Raw genomic sequence first — 17582 nt, 5'->3', positions numbered from 1 at the left:
GTCAACAAAATCACAACAATAATGCTAGCTGCTTTACCAGTCCATCAACAACTACACATTGAGCACATACTACACGCAGTGTTCTAGGCATGGAGACACAGCCGTGAAGCAAACACTCAAAGCCTCTGAGCTCATGAAGCTTATACTCTAGCAGGTACTAGCATGTGCCAGGTACATTTAAAGATTATTTCTTGTAAACTCCACAACATATTATTCTCTTTTTAACATATGAGACAATTGAGGCCTAAAAAGGTTAAACAATTTGCCTCAGGGTCATACCATTTGTTAGAGGTGAGATTTGAACCTAGTTCTGCCCATCTGAAAATATTTTATTTTCATTCATATCGAAATACAGATGAAACATCTAAGACAAAAAGGTCAATGAGAGGCAAGCACAGTGTGGCCAAGAGACAACTGTCTTACCCCACAGCTCTGAGTGGGGAAGGGGACTCCACTGAGAGCTCTGTTTTAGGGTGCAAAGTAAAAGCCCCAGTGAGAAGGAAGGCAGACAGACTATGCAAGCCACAAAAACCAGAGGGCTGAAAATTTCAAGCATTTTAATTATATAACTTTTTAAACAAAGTACATAAAATTGCTCTAAAAAGAGAAACATCAAACAGCTCTAGTTTTAATCTGTTTTCCCTTTGCGACATAGCTCTTTATCTGAAAGGGGAAAATAGCTGATGTAATTAAAAGGGACGGATTGCATTACAATCTCAGTTTCAACTTCAGTGATTAAAGTTTTTATAATGCATTTGGTATGATTAATGACTCACTGTGGGATTAATATAAGACTCAGCCTTAAAAATATGAACTTTAATACAGCAAACATAATTTGTTTTAAATAAGACAAGTTGACTCAATGAAGAAAATGTACTTGGCTTATAAACATCATAAATCTGTTCAAATATTGGGGATCCTCATTATTTTTAAACTAAGATTCCCAGGCAAAAACTTCCTTGGTCTGGATATTGGTTTGCTCTCCTAAAAGGTGTTTCTATGCATGTTATTTGGATCTCAACTGCTTAACCATACACTATTATTCAGGTTTGAGAGTACAGATGTGGGGACATTTGTGATCCTAATATTTTGCTCTTTAATAAAATACCAATAAAATTATGGGAAAATCAGATCACAATTTATAGCATATTAGAAACAAAATTCATTTACTGAGCATGCTTGGACAAGGTATGAACAAGGAGGTGTGAATAATACTTTGGAGCCCTACATCTGGCAGTTGGCCAGCCATGAAGATCAGCACAGCCCATGGGGAATAGTTATCTTCAGATCCCATTACAAACTGAGTTTAAACATGTTACAGCTGCTAAAACTGGAAACTGCCCTCCCTATGTAGACTTACTAAAATAATATATGGCTGCCAAATACCTGCTTCCCACTGCAATATTACAGTTAATGTTTATATAATAAAAAGCATAACTAAGCAGAAAAAGAGAGAAAAAAGCAATCCTGTTCATACTTGAATTTATTCTGTCTCATCTGTAAAGTCCCCAGCGTTCCCCCCAATTCCTTTTTTCTGCCTGGTTCTGCCAGGGACTTTATCCTCTTCAATATTGGCAGATTGGGGAATTTTGTCCGGGAGCAAAATGTATTGAATATTTTAAACGGGAAAGATATTTTAAATTGACTTTAATGAAAACATATTTTATTGTTGGGACAGATAGGTTTGTTTTACTTTTGTTTTGTTGCCATGGGAACTCAAGAGCAGTGAAGTCTGGGTATTCCAATGATTGCAATTGCTGGTACCACCCTTCCCCCAACTTCATTTTCTGATGGAGACGGTGACACCATGGGGGACCCTCTTTACAGAGAAGAATGACAGCATTACCTCTGAGTGTGGGGAGGGGAAGGAGGGAAAGCAGAGAACTGGGTGGGAAAGACACCCCAGGGACCCCCAGGACCCCTCACTCTGGGTTCTGAGAGCCTTGGGCCAACCTGGCTCTCTAGATGGGTGCTAAGGAGATTTTAATTTCCTTTTCTAATTTTGTAAGTTCACAAAGCAGGGCACCATTTTCATTTCAGTTCCCTTTTTTTTTTTCATTTTTTTCTTTCTTTTTTTTTTTTTTTCTCCTCTCTCCTTCACTCAACTCAGCAGCTGGCTAGCTGACAGCAGTAAAAAATACATTTCACTTTGCTGGTCAAAGGCCTAAAGCCAGAAGCAGGAAATCTGGAATTAAATGTTTCTTGTATCTGGAAAGAGGCATGACTAAGGTAAAACTGAATCCAAACACAAGCCCTGCTTGTTTAAGGCTTCCAGAGAGTATATGAGAGTGTGTGAGTGTGAAACTCTGTGTGTGTGTGTGTGTGTGTGTGTGTGTGTGTGTGTGTGTAAAGGTCAACTGAGTGTTTTTTTTCCCCTTCTAAATCATTGAAAGATAATTATAGTGGCTTGGGGAAAAAAGGCTCCTAAAATAAAACAAGGCAGAAGCTAAAAGGAAGCAAGTAGAAATATGACCAGCTAAGCTTTGAAGAACAGGGCACAGTCTCACACGGCACACAATTGCTGCCTCATATAGTGATTTCCGTTTGGTGCAATTTTCACTGAATGTTTTTTCAGTTATCCTGTCATGGTACAATACAATTACCCCACAGGATATGATCTTATCATTTGATTATTAGAAGTTTTTACAGTACAAAAGGACAAAAGCTATTATAGGTTCCCGAACATTTAAACATTCAACGTACATGTGGTACCATTAAAAACAGGTTAGCCTTAGATTAGGTCAACATTGCTCGATGTAGAAAGCTGAGTAGGTTTGTATTATATAAAGAATTTAGTAAAATGCACCATGCCTGTGCTTTGAAGATGATTATTTCTCAAATATTTGTAGCAGAGCAAAGATTTAATCAGTTTCTAAACTGTACAGATAAAAGCAAACATTCACTCCAGCCCCAAGAATTTGTTACACAGGAGAAGTATTTTCAATGGACTGCAACTCTAAGAATGGGGGCTGGGCTTTGGTGGGTGGGAGTAATGGGGAAGAGAAGCAAAATATTCATTAGAAAATTCAGAGAGATTTTCCCCCTCCTGATCTACATCTAGTCTGGGGATTGAAAGCTGGACAGATAAATGGGCCTTTATTACTATCCAGATTTCACATTTCAGATTAGCAAAATGCTTATTTACGATGCCATTAATGGATCTGAAATAGGTAAGCCATTATGTATTAAAAAATAACATCTTTCCATAGGCATAAGATTTGTAGCAGCATGAGATTTTATTTTTCCCTAGGAATAATACAAGAATAACATTTTCCACCCCAAAGCAGAAACAGTAGGGGGGCCTTTTGCTATCACAGAGATTCTTATTAAATTCAGTCACTGTGAAAAGCAAGATTTTTTTTTCCTCCTCATTCTTCTTTTCTTAAAAAATAAAGACGACTTAAAATCAACCCGTTAAAATTAACAAATCAATGGCATTATAACCTTGATTTATTAGCATCTGAGCCACTAAATTATCATCATACATGAAATTGCTGGTTTGAAAAGATTTCGGCTTTGCTAAATCTCAAGCTGAATAATGGTGCTCAGTATACCAGGTTTTTAGATCTGTCTCATCTGATATTATGAAAAATTCAATACATTTCTCTATAGCAGAAGTCAGGGGTCAGCAAATCTATTACTGTAATGTAAGTAATCTGGCAACCTGCCAACTCTTTCTCCCTTTTATTACTTTTTTAAACACTAAGGCAGATAATTTTATATTTACAAAGTCTAAAATCCTCCAGGGCCTTGCCTCTCTTTCTCAACAAAAAGCAGCAGCCTGCATTAGAGAAGTGTATATCACACATGTCCTCATCATTTGCATTTTGTACAAAAGAAGAAAAGACCCTTCATCTTTATTATATAACATTCCCCTCCCTGCCTCAGAGCAGAGGAAAAATAATGTCAAACCTCATCTGAACAAGTAACCACTAATGTCTCCTGTATTGATTAATGCTTGCATGGAATGACTGAACTTTTGGGCCAAAATATTTAGCAAACAGTGCTTAATAGGAAAAATGAGAATCCATCTATTTACAGACCTTGAAAAATGATATTACAATAATGTTGGGAATTGATTCAATCCAGAGTTGGGGCAACAAGGGGCAAACCTTTAGGGTTGTATTTGAATCCCAAAGTCACCCCAGATATTACACCGGCACTTTTATGGTATCAAATCAGTGAGAAATTCCAGACTTGAAGGTTTGCTGGTGTCCTTGGAGCAGAACATTTTAGGGGCAGAGGGAAATAACGTTGGTGCATGTCAGTTCAAAGATGCTGTTACTGGCCAGGTACAGTGGCTCACACCTATAATCCCAGCACTTAGGCAGGCCAAGGAAGGAGGATCACTTGGGGTCAGGAGTTCGAGACCAGCTCATTTCTACTAAAAATACAATAATTAGCCAGGTGTGGTGGTGTGTGCCTGTAATCCCAGCCACTTAGGAGGCTGAGCAGGAAAATCACTTGAACCCCAGTGGCAGAAGTTGAAGTGAGCCGAGATTGTGCCACAGCACTCCAGCCTGGGTGACAGAGTGAGACTCTGTCTCAAAAAAAAAAAAAAAGAAAAAACCAAAAACACAAGCCACTACTATTCTAATACTATTAGGCTTTTGTAGTAACAATGAAATGACATATTGGTTCAACTGGGACTTCAGACCTGATCTCACCCCAAATGGAGTCATTACACCTCTGAGTTGATTCCAGGCTTGATAAATTTCTACGGCTTGGCCAGACATTTCCCTTCGCAGCCAGAAATTGAAAATATAACTTCACTGTGAAGTATGGGAAGAAATCACCAAATATGGAGCCAACAGAAGGTATATTTTTCCTTTCTGAAGATGAGGTACACATGCTTGTTATGGTTCCAATAAGCATAGAGAGTTTTTCTAATCTCACATACTGTTCACCTGTCAGGTGCTAGACCATGACAATAAAAGTGTAAGAAGAATTTCTGGGGGTAGGGAACCAAACTAACAGCCAAGTACACAAATGTGCAAAGACTCAGCTTGCCCAAGAGCTACCAAAGGCAAACTGCCCTACATACTTTAAAAATGAAGTAGGTATAACTGGCATCATCTGTATTCTATGCTAAGGCCCCCAAAAGGCATGGGGTCCGTTTTAACAATGATGAAATATAACCATTTGTCACCAGAAAAGGTCTCTTTCCTGGGAAAACGATCTGCTCACAGGGGCTTCATTACCTACTCAGTGGGCAGCAAACGGATAAGAAAACTTTTTGAAGGCTTCAATGCTCTCTCCATTTGCCCCTGGAAGTGTTGGGAGAGGTGTTTCCTAGGCCCACTGATAATTCTGATACCTCCCCCTCCATGGTCCCAGAGTGTGTGTGACCCTAAATGAAGAGAAGAAAGAAAAGCACATGGTACTGGACACATCCAGGTGGTGGCCTGGCTCCCATAAAGGTGTGTCAGTGTAAGAGAGTTAGCTCAAGGATGACAGCTTTCCTGAACTGGAGTTACATGGATTTCGGGGGACTGAGTTAGAAGCAGGGAGGGAAGGTAGAGAAACTTCAGGTCATTCATATGTACTGATGAGGCATTACCATATTAACCATCATGCATTACGGTCCTATTAATACCAGGCACTCTGCATGCTTTAACTTCAACCATTACAAAAAGAAGTATCTACAGATATGTTATTTTATCCTCATTTTATGGATGACAAAACTGAGGTTCAGAGCTAAATGATTAAGTGACTGGTCAATGGCACACAGCTATTTAGTGTCAAAATTTGAGTTCAACCACAGAACTGCCTGCCTCTGCTAATCCAGCTATCTTCCTCTCAAGGTAGTTGTGCATCATCATACACAGGCATATCAACACGGAGACGTACCTACACAGAGGAAATACTAAAATGATCAGTCCTGCCTGGGTGAAGTGAATTCCTAGCTCCTAAGGAGTTACCTGAGAAACTGGGGTGAGCATTCTCCTTTTCTCAGAGGCAACAGACCTATAAAACACATATGTGGCCATTCTACAAAGGATCAACCTCCTATGTCAGAAGAAGCCCTATGAATTGAGCACTGGGCACACTGCTCTAACAATATGCTGCAATAACCACGTCATAGCTCTTCAAAAGGCAGCGATACTAGTTGAATCATATCCAACTTCATATTGGATGGTAAGAGAAATTTGAGAATCATATCCTCCATGAATTCTAGCCTCTAGGACTTAATCTTACCAGGCCCAAGCTTCCCATAGTCTCCCTAATAAAGCTCCTTGGGGGCTTTCTATGGTGTCTCCATTCCACATTTCAGAGCGTCTAGACTGATGCTATTCTCATGCCTTTCAAATGACAACCACATTGAAGAAAGTTGGAATGGACTTAAGGAAGGCTGACATTATGTTCCAGGGATTAAATGCATCCTTGTAACAGTGAACACAGGCCATGCATGGCGCCTAGCTCTCTACAATGCCAGCCAGCAACGATTGCAGCAATTACTCTTCTCAATGAAAAAAAAAAAAAATCAATGATTTCAGAGTTGAGTTGTATGGATCCATTTCAAGGGCAGATGAACGTTATTTCAAGAATAATAAACACAATACTGTTTTGTTTTAAGACAAGGTGTCATGCAATCACAGCTTATTGAAGCCTTGACTTCCTAGACTCAGATGATCCTCCCACCTCAACCTCCTGAATAGATGGGACTACAGATGTGCACCACCACACCTGGATAACTTTTTCTGTTTTTAGTAGTGATGGGGTAGCACCATGTTGCTCAGGCAGGTCTCAAATTCCTGGCATGAGCAACCCACCCACCTCGGCCTCCCCAAATGCTGGGATTACAGGTATAGGTCACTGTGCCCAGCCAACACTATAGTGTTTTCAATGTGATGTGCACCCCGCAAATGATGGAAGGCAGTGTCAAAATGTAAAAACAGGCAAATAACAATTGCATTTAAGCCCCATGCATGTTAGATCCTACTGGTTCCAAAGCTTCTGAAATGTTCAACAATTCTCCCACAACATTTATTATTTTGGTCAAACTTTGTAATAACTTGTACAAAAACAAAATGTTCCAAGAGGTTTTCAGTGGAAGAGTTAAGAATATACTTTAATGGTAAACAATTATATTCTTCTGTCATATGATGATACTTTTTTTTCCCTTTTCTTTTTTGGAAACATGTTTTCTGAATTTTCAATAGCTCCTTTGTGAAGGCATCTGTTACTCACGTAATTGAAAAGATGTCTGTGCAGTGGCATGCTTGAGAGTACAGTTATTTAATCTTAATGATAAAGCCCCGAGGACAGAAAATCATAAGTAGAAACCTTTTGTTATTTATCAAAAAGAAAAGGGCTAAGACACCTAATCTGTTCCCAAATTTAAATTCATGCTTGATGTAAACTATCAATAAAACATGGGACCTGCAAGGTTTTTTAAATACTATAGTTAGGTTCAAAGGGTGGGACGGGGTGCGGGGAGGGAAGCAGGATGAAAACAAAAATGAGACAATAAAGGAGCTCGACAAAGAAAACCTACTGTTTGGCAAGCTTTTGGGGGGGTCAAACAAAGAACTCGCTGTAGTTTACAGCATGACATACACACTTGATTAGTTTGTGCCTGAGGGTGTTTTTACACTCAACAGTGTAAACTTTAACTTCTATTAATTACAACTTGCATTTAGAGGCAAACTTAAGAATTTTTAAATAGAGATTTTTTATTTTTTTTCCAAAGCCTGTTGTTTATTTTTTTAAAATAGAAACCAGTTTTTCTACTCCAGGGTCTGGCTAGAGTTTTGTTTTCCTTTTTAAAAGTTTCTTGAAATATCCAGGCACTGGAAAGTTATCAGAGCATTTTAGGCATGCCTAGTGATACAAAGTATGAGGCTCTTGTGTATGAAATTACCTGACTGTCCTTTGGAGAGAAATTCTTTACAGATGACAAGAAGAAGCTACTCTGGGTGTAGGGTGTTACGTTGACCTGATTCAGAGCCCGGTGAGAACAAGCTTGGTGGGGTATAGATGGAAGGGAAGCTATACAACCTCAGTTGGCCTAACTCTGGGCAACTTGTTTGCAGTTTCCTGGGCTGCTGGTTGTTGATAAGGGCCAGGATGCCTTCTATGGGTTTAGGGAGATGAGAGCGGGTTGGTGTCTGTGTTACAGAAGTAAACCCAAAAGGGGCCACAAGCCAGGGCTGCCATGAGAAAGACAGTTGGCAAAGGAGATGCAAGTCCATTGACTGGGCAACCTTACCATGAGCAGGGATGGCCAGAGTCTACCCACCGCACCTTAGGGTAATAGTTCATAGACACTGAAAGGATAAACTAAACTACCTGCCTTTGGGGTATGTGACTTGGAAATTCAGGCTTAGCACTTTTCTGATAGGTCCCTTTACCATCTCATTCCCTACCTTTCTATACACATTTTCCAGAGGGAACTTTGTTCATCTCGGTTGAAAATTCTCTCTTCCTTCTTTGATCCCTGTTGAATTTATTTTTTAACATTACATAACTGGTTTTTATAGATGTAGTTTTTTTTGTTGGTTTTTTTTTTTTGACATGGAGTCTCGCTCTGTCGCCAGGCTGGAGTGCAGTGGTGCAACCTGGGCTCACCACAACCTCCGTCTCCCGGGTTCAAGTGATTCTCCTGCCTCAGCCTCCCGAGTAGCTGGGATTACAGGCACTTGCCACCACACATGCCTGGCTTTTTTGTTGTTGTTTTAGTAGAGACAAGGTTTCACCATGTTAGCCGGCATGGTCTCGATCTCCTGACCTTGTGATCCACCTGCCTCGGCCTCCCAAAGTGCTGAGATAATACGTGTGAGCCACTGTGCCTGGCTTTTTTTTTTTTTTTTTTTTTTTTTTTTTTTAGACAAAGTCTCGATCTTTAGTCTAGGCTAGAGTGCAGTCGCCCAATCTCGGTTCACTGCAACCTCTGCACCTCGTATTCAGCCAACCCGAGACACATCTTGTGATTCTCATGCCTCAGCCACCTGAGTAGCCGAGATTACAGGCATGTGCCACCACCCACAGCTAATTGTTATATTTTTTAGTAGAGACAGAGTTTTACCATGTCTGACCATGTTTAGTAGAGACAGGGTTTTACCACATCTCAAACTCCTGGGTCTCAAGTCATCCGCCTGCCTCAGCCTCCCAAAGTGCTGTGTTTATAGGCATGAGCCACCATGCCATCTATAGACACAGATATAACTCTCTTCCATGTGTGTATGGCCTTTGAGTCAAATCTTGAGATAGGTTAGATAAACCAAGGATCATGGCACCTCCCAGTTCTGAGTCATGGTGGCTACCTAAGGGATGCCACACTGAGAAGGATTCTGAGGCTGAACCTGGGCTCACAGGAAGCAGCGTCCTATTCCTTTAGCAATCTCCACTATGAATGTGGTGGCAAGGGACCCTCTCATTGTTTGCCAGCCAATTCTCAACACTTTGCTTCATATGTTCTTATTACACTGAGAGTGTGCTACATGTGGCAGATGTCCAAAAAACACCGACTGGGCCTTGAGGGCATCAGTAAATGAAAAAGGCAGCTAATCAAATGGCAAATCAATCCTACCCAAGAAAAAGCAACAGGCCAATAGGAGAGCGCTTCTTGCCCATTTCAAATGTAATCTTAGGCTGTTTTGACAGACTGACACTGCCCGCATCCTGAGAAGTACTACATGCCACATCTGGAGTAGCTTTGGGAATTCTGAGTGACACAAACTGGAGGCGTGTGCACAAGAGCAAGTCGAGCTGGTGAAGATCCATGACTGGTGCTCTGAGGCTTGGCTGAATGGAACAGGAAGACCTGAAGCGAAAGAGGAGCTTTGACAAGCTCCTGGAAGCCGATCAGAGCAAAGGGAGTGGACACGCAACGAGTCAGCCTCCGAAGGCAAGGCAAGGTCAATGGGAAGCCACAGAAGGCATTTTGCTCAGCACACGGAAGAGTGTGTAGAATAAGAGCGACTTGAACCCTGATGCTTCCTCCACACCCTCCCACAGCAAGGCACTGAATCAGAGGCTGGCTAGCCCAATGTCAAGCAGAGTTCAGTCTTCGTGGAACCTGGCCACCTGGAAGCTATCTTTTACTCATGGGCATGTTTGATGTAGCTTACATAAAATAATTTTTAGGCTGTGTGTGGTGGTTCACACCTGTAATCCCAGCACTTTGGGAGGCCAAGGTGGTTGGATCACCTGAGGTCAGGAGTTCAAGACCAGCCTGGCCAACATGGCGAAACTTTGTCTCTACTAAAAATACAAAAAATGAGCCAGGTGTGGTGGCAGACGCCTATAATCCCCGCTACTTGAGAAGCTGAGGCATGAGAATTGCTTGAACTTGGGAGGCAGAGGTTGCAGTGAGCTGCGGGATAGAAGGAGACTCTATCTCAAAAAAAAAAACAAACAATTAATATTGGAGCCAACGTTTATAAGTTAGGTTATTTCACATTTTAAAAAATATCTTGAAAACATAGAAAGTCAGGAAGCACACAGCATCCACCTAGAGCAGTTGGCCCTGTTGGGCTCTCTGGCCCAGGCTGTGCGTGCCAGTTTCACACTTCCCAGCTGTGTCCCCTGTACTCATCTGTGCTATCTGCCTCCATAAACATCTAAGTTTGTGGCCATGATGTAGGAGGAGAGCTTCCCCACTGACCTGGATGAAGGACCAGTTTTCTAAATTTCCCATCTGATACTGATGGATGCTTTTGTAAACAACCATAAAAATGAATTACTAGAAAAATGAAATTCAAAAGGAGGCATACAAAACCCAAGCCCCAATTTTTAATTAGCTTCAACGGACCTAATGTTATTCTGGCAAATTTCCATGTAAGTGTACCGATGCTTATTGGCAATTGCTATGTTTAGCTTGTTATGGGCTAGTAGCAAACAGTTCATGGACAAGTAGAAAATCTCATTGGAGTAGCACTGCTCTAGGGAGTTGCTAGAGGTCCTCTTAAATATACAGTTCTGAGATGCTGCCTGTGACTTTCTGAACTGTGTATTTATTAACTCTCAGGGTGTCCAACTGAGCAAGAATACATGGAATCATGTCCCTGATGTGAACAGAGCTGTAACTCACCTTTCCTTCCCCGACCTTTATCCATGGTATGAATAGGTGGGTTCCTTAGAACCTGGTATATTTTTGGTCCATACCTTAAAGCACATGCTTATCTTATTCAGAACATGAAGCCTCCCACAGTCTGCCTTCCACCTTCCGAAAAAAAAGGCAGAAGCTCCAGCTATCACTCAGTTTCTGCCCAATCTGGTATGGGTACACCTCACCTTAAGTTCCTGCAAAGAAAGCTGCCTCAGCCACGCAGGGCGATAGTCTTGTCCAAGGAATGCTTATGGTAAAAGCAAAAGGTTGGATTTGAAATTAGGCATTATGTATGCAAGAAGATGAAGAGTAATTGCTAATTTCCCTCACAAACAAATACATTTGTTTATGATTTTGATTTTCTAAATACACAAAAATGCACATCATAAAGTACTTTTGCTTTAATGCTCCTTTTAAAATCCCTAATAACAACTTCATGTGCTCCACAGAAACAGACCATGTAATTTATTCAGGAAAATTAAAACCAGTAATCTAGCATTTGGAGTGAAGATTTTTTTTTCCCCCTGCATGTACTTTAAAAACATTAAAAAAAAAAAAAAAAGAGAGAGAGAGTGAAATCTGCATGTGAAAACAAAGCCTTTAAAGTGAATTACTATTCTAGAAAATCCAGCTAAGAGAATTTCATAAAAGTAGCCATTTTCCTTCTTGTTCCTTTACTGATAAAAATAAAAGTGATCTGGGTACTTTTAAGTAAAGAGGCAAGAAAGAAAATGTTCCACTCAGAACAAATGAGGTGGGTATTTTTCTTTGCATCAAAATCTACAGTAACTTTATCTATAAATCCTGAGCAAGAAATATCCAGAATAACCACATTTCATAAGCTTTGCTGAGTTTGAGACATCTACATAGCAAAAGCCTTGCGATGGGAAAACATTAATGCTTTTTATATTGGTAATCATCTGTAACATGAGCAATTAAGTATAGTACTAATGGACTATGGCCAGGAGCCTGGTACTAATATTAAAAACTGACAGAGATGAATAGGTTTGGAAGCAAAACCAGGCTGACAAAGACATTTTTATGAAGTGCTTGGACCTATTTGATTTAAACCAATCAGAGGCAAGTTTGTACGAGTCAGGCCTTCAGCGACAATGATGTATTCACAAGCATTGTACCATTTCTGCTATGCCTTAAATAAAAACACCCATTGATTCTTTTCAACAACCCACACTTTCATTATTGCACTCATTAATAAACCAAAAGTGCTCAACTAATATACAAGTAACATTTTACTGAGGAACTGGCTACATTTTTCTTGTTGTAAAATGAAAACGTTTACTGGAAACATGAACCACAGTGCATGAAAAATAAATCAATGGATAATGCATAGTAGATCAGTCACTTCTTCATCTTCTAGGAGAGCAAAGCTGGTGACAGGGAAATAGGAAAAGGAGCAATTCTCTTTAACAGAGTGAAAACAATGAGAGAACAGAAGAACCTCATCATTCTGATTTGGTTTGGAAGGCTTTAAAAATTTCCAAGGGCATTTCCAGACTAGATATTTGCCCACAAAGTCCTGACCATTCTCAACTCAACCCTTCTCTTGAAAACAGTGTTCCTTCGCCAATCTAATCATCTCTGTTTCATCTGTTCATGCAACCTGTGACTAGCAAGAATGAATGAAATCCACCACAATCATGAAGTTTCAGCCCAGAGCTTCAGTCTCTTCTTTGATCTAAGTCCCTGGACAGATGCGCATGTCCTCTGCCCTTTTTTGGTAGAACCAGTTAAAAAGAAGACATCTAGAATGGTAATCCTAGCCTTTTCTTCCCACCACAACACACAGGATTATGGGTGATTCCTTTTAAGATAATGATTGATTCAAGAGTGAGAGAGGCACTATTGTAAATAAAATCAATGATCTCCAAATGTTGGTAGTGATTGCATCTGATCACAAGGATGTGAGAGGAGTCTAGATAGCAAAAGTAAATACCAAAGAAAGATGAAGGACCTTGCTGATCACCCTGGGACAGCTATGCTCCAATGTGGCTGCAGGCTCCACATTGCCATTTTTGGTGTCGCCACGCATAAAACGGGGCTCTGCATGTGGCCAAGTCCATCCCATTTGGCGGATGCACTAATGTCCCTCAACTCCAAACCCACCCTTCTGTACTCTGCTTGCTGATGCTAGGACTGGAATTCTGTAAATTACACATTCCTTTTGTCAGCTATTTTCCTGTTACTGTTCTGCAAACAGGGAGTCCTGGGAGGCAGGGAGAGAAAAGGAATCTCCTTTCTATTTCACTTGTTTGTATCAGTGTCAACTCAACAATGCCTTAACAGCATCTGTGGGTTGCAGCCTCTAGTTTTTTTGAACAGTCCCCCAGCAGCTTCAGTGCATGTCCTCTGAGCTCCTGAAGCACCAGTGCTGGTTGGGTGATTCCTTCTTACCAGAGACCTGAACCCCAGCCCTTTGAGGCACATTCTCCAAACTTGTGGGTGGTGACAACCAACCTCTTCTCTCTATTCTCTCATGCTACAGAACCTACAGTTAATCCCTCCGTGTACCTTAGTGCCTCACACCAATGCCTGTTTAAGCAACTGTCTATGGTGAAGTCTGTTTGCTGAATGCCCAGCGTGGTTTCCATATTCCTTACTGTACCCTGACTGATACACTGAGCAAACAAATTCTGGATCCGGAAAAGTGACATCGCTCTTCAAAAAATTTAACCGAGTGACAGATCAAACCTTTATGAAATATCCAATCTGGTCCGAAGAATAGAGAGAGAAAATTTTTAAGACATCTTTAATAACGTTTCTTAATTGTTAAAGTTTGTGGTATCTCTACTAAAATTTTCTAATGTGATTGATTGAAAGCTTTCAGGAATCTCCTACTCCAGCAAGAAATAAATAATCAAAAGTATACAATCTTCAAAAGAATCCTACTTTTATTCACGTAACTCCTCAAGTAATTTACACACACACACACCACTATGGGTTCAATCCTCTCCATGCCAAACCTATTTCTCTCTCCCTTTTTTTTTAATGTGATACTTTGTAATTCATTTGATTAATGTTTTTATTCTTTAACTAGATAAGCCAGTAGCTGAGATAAACTCCTTTTTCAAGCTTTAATTGCTATCTGTTTCTTTAAGTTTGATGGTTGAGGTGTTGACGGTAATTGCATAAAAAGAAAAGGGATATCCAACTCTCAGCACAGAAGCTATTTGAAAACAGAGACTGAGTTTCTAATAAAAATGTTCTGGCTGGGCGCAGTGGCACACGCCTATAATCCCAGCACTTTGGGAGGCTGAAGCGGGAGGATCACAAGGTCAAGAGATTGAGACCATCCTCACCAACATGGTAAAACCCCATCTCTACTAAAAATTAGCTGGATATGGTGGCAGACGCCTGTAGTCCCAGCTACTTGGGAAACTGAGGCAGGAGAATTGCTTGACCCCAGGAGGCGGAGGTTGCAGTGAGCCAAGATAGAGCCACTGCACTCCAGCTTGGTGACATAGTGAGACTCTACCTCAAAAAAAAAAAAAAAAAGTTCTGAATTAAGCCTAGACTCATAAGTCAAAAACAGGTAGCCTGTGGTTCCTTAGACATTATTTTCAGAACACTCACCTGAGATATCAGTGCTACTTTGTACTAGGACATCAGTGGTGTACCTTTTACATAGAGTGAGAATGCATGAGTTTTTATATTAAATACTGAGAGAAATAACATATTTTAAAAATGGATGTGTTGTACTGAAAAACAGTCCTATAAAGTAAGTAATAATTTGAATATCTACTATCAACTCTTAAAAATCCTTCTGAATTACAACACTGCCAAGTAAGGCGATCTCTTGGGAATACTTTGTGGCAATTTTCATGGTGTACTAAACCCAACTCAATTTATTCTTACAAAAACATTCTTGTTGAACAGCCATACTAAATCTGAATACAGATAAAAGTACAATTGAACTTAAAAAAAAGGCTAAGAATTGATGAGTTAAATGGTATTACCTGAGGATGTACGTATAAGACCCAAAGGGAAGTACCAGTTATAAGAAAGTTGGTAATGACCTAAACAAATCAAGTATGGGCTTGAAGCACAGAGGGGTAACGCATGAATCTGCTAACTGGTCTTTAACAGTATGAGTAACAGTCCTAATGCAAAGGGGAAATCCACTCCTGTGGATGCAACACAGTAGGCTCATTTTCCATTACTTCTTGTCTGCATCATCATCCTCTTTCTAAAATAGGCTGAAACTTAGAAAACCAAGCCACACCGAGTTTAGCAAGAGGATTTCCTGGGTCTAAAGCATAGCCATAGAAGAAAAATACCAAGATGAGATAAAACAACAGACTTGTTCTGGGCTCATTTCTCTTACCGTATCCTTACTTTTCAATGCTAATATTATGAGAAATGCTTACTTTTCAATGTCAACCTCATAGTAACATTGCAGATTTTCCAGAAGCTAAAGGTTCTCATGTTAAGTCAGCCTAAAGAGAACATACTGAGTAACCCATGCTTGTGTTTGTGTGTGGGGTGGGGGGAAGTGGGGGGAAGGCATTGTCAGGCAGGTGGTCACATGATAGCACCAAACTAAAAGAACATCTAATTTTAGCCCCTGTAACCAGAGAAAGCCATGTTCCCTAAAAATCACAAGGCGGTATGCAAAGTAAAGTGCCAGAGGGAAATTTTTAGTTTCCCAAAAGGTCTTTTAGACTCTTCCTCTGTCTTAACCTTGACCAGAAGCTCCTTTCAATTAACACACTTTTAACTAAGCAATTCCAAGAAACGGTTTCTTACCTTTCATAATGTCTACGGGTACAAGTGGCAGCGCTGGTGCTCCCAGGATTACCGCCTAATTCATCATAAATGTGTTTCCATTGACGGCGGGCTGTTATCTGAAAAAATGGCAATGGGGAATTCAATCTTGCATCATAAGAGATTCACAGTGCCAGGCTTCAATACACATGTAATGGTCAGAAAAGAACAGTCTGTTCTGGAAACCCAGAAACAGAGAAGTCCAAAAGAGTATATGGGGTGATTTATGGGTTCATAGTGAGATCTCGCTTTCAGCACTTTCCTTTACAATAAAAATGGAATTCTACTTTTGGATGTATATTTTGTCAGCCTAAGTGCATTTCATTTAAGACACCTCCCTGGATATTCATGTAAGTTTGCCAGGGTCTCATACTGCTACCCTGTTCCTTTATGTCATTTGATAAGGCATCAAAATAAAATCAGGTTTTAGCTGAACACTATCTTAGTTCATCAGTTTAGATGAATCGACGTTAACACTGATTGCCTGAGACATGTGGAAATGGGAAATCACGTATAGAGGTAAAACAGAGTCTTTTCACCAAATATGTTTTTGTATCTTCTGATTTTTGAACCATGTGATATGTTGCCAATTTAAAAAATAAATAAAATTACTACACAGATTAAATTAAATGATCAAATTGGTTGTGGAATTCACAGTCATCTCAGGCTATATTTTTATGCCAGCTTCTCTAACCACCAAAACAAAACCAACATCTGAAACTGTATATGTTGCAAGCTGTTTATTTTTATTCACTTAGGTCAAGAAAATGGGATATTGATCAAATCATATGAAAACTAACATATTCCACAGTTAAAATGTACATTATTGATTTGAGTGAACAAAAACGAACAGCATATAATATACTGAGCTGCACATTATGGTCTTGTTTTATTTTTTTCTTTAATTTTATTTTGGTACATAAATTAAGATTTTACAAAATAACAGATGCAAAATCTGGCAAATGATTAATTTGGGGAAACCATGGCATTTACTACATCCAAGTAAGTCTAGTATTTCCTTGAAATCTGGAAGACAAACAGGTTCTGAGGTCCTCGTGAACATTTCTCAACAGGGTTACAGGAAAACTCTTACTTGAATGTTAGGGGACAGGGCGTGGCAAAGGTGCCAGTGGAATTTAATACAATCAAGCAGGAGGCGTCTTTTGAAAAATACCCACAGGGCTGGGCTGCCAGCAGAGTTCACCTCGGGGCTAAAGGCAGCAATCAAAGAAAAAAATTTAAAAACCTCAACTTGTAGCCAGGGCTCTGTAATTGTAATCTGAGGAGGAGGAGATGGGTGGTTAAATATTATAGGGTAAATGGTACCTTTTCTATTTCAAATAAAAAGAACCCCTTCATTTTCATAAGCCCTTCTCAAAAGGCCCAAGTAGGACCTCAAGACAATGTCAGCTGTACATAATTCAATTTCCCATGAAGCATTCTTGAACCAATTGGTTTCAGTAGTTCTCACTAGACAGAACCACCTCTTACATCTACTAGCAGGTGTAGCTGAAAATAAAATCCCCCCTATTTATAGTTTGTTTTAGATTACAAGAAATGGTTTCAACCCCCTTTCAAAAACACTCAAAATACGTATTTTGATAATTATTTTATATTTAGTTACAATCTCCCTCCAACCTTTAAATGATATAATCTTAGGCTGATCTATTTGAGGCCCACATATCAAGAGAGAAGAAACAGGATACCTCCAAGTGCCTACACGATTCCTCAATGACCCTAGAATACC

At 40.0% G+C, this 17582-nt stretch overlaps 1 protein-coding gene across 5 annotated transcripts in view; it reads right to left on the bottom strand.

Annotated features, from left to right (window-relative positions):
* Positions 1-17582, bottom strand: part of ARID5B (AT-rich interaction domain 5B) — a 198003-nt gene that overhangs the window by 10997 nt on the left and 169424 nt on the right. For all 5 annotated transcript variants that reach the window (XM_032252577.1, XM_032252576.1, XM_032252579.1 and 2 more), the window contains one exon: positions 15818-15915. In XM_032252577.1, coding sequence (XP_032108468.1) covers positions 15818-15915 — 98 coding nt within the window. The remainder of the gene's footprint in view (positions 1-15817; positions 15916-17582) is intronic.

The sequence above is a fragment of the Sapajus apella genome, unplaced genomic scaffold (genome assembly GCF_009761245.1).
Source record: "Sapajus apella isolate SASKATOON/1434 unplaced genomic scaffold, GSC_monkey_1.0 scaffold78, whole genome shotgun sequence".
NCBI lineage: Eukaryota > Metazoa > Chordata > Mammalia > Primates > Cebidae > Sapajus > Sapajus apella.
This window is presented reverse-complemented; position numbering and strand designations above follow the sequence as displayed.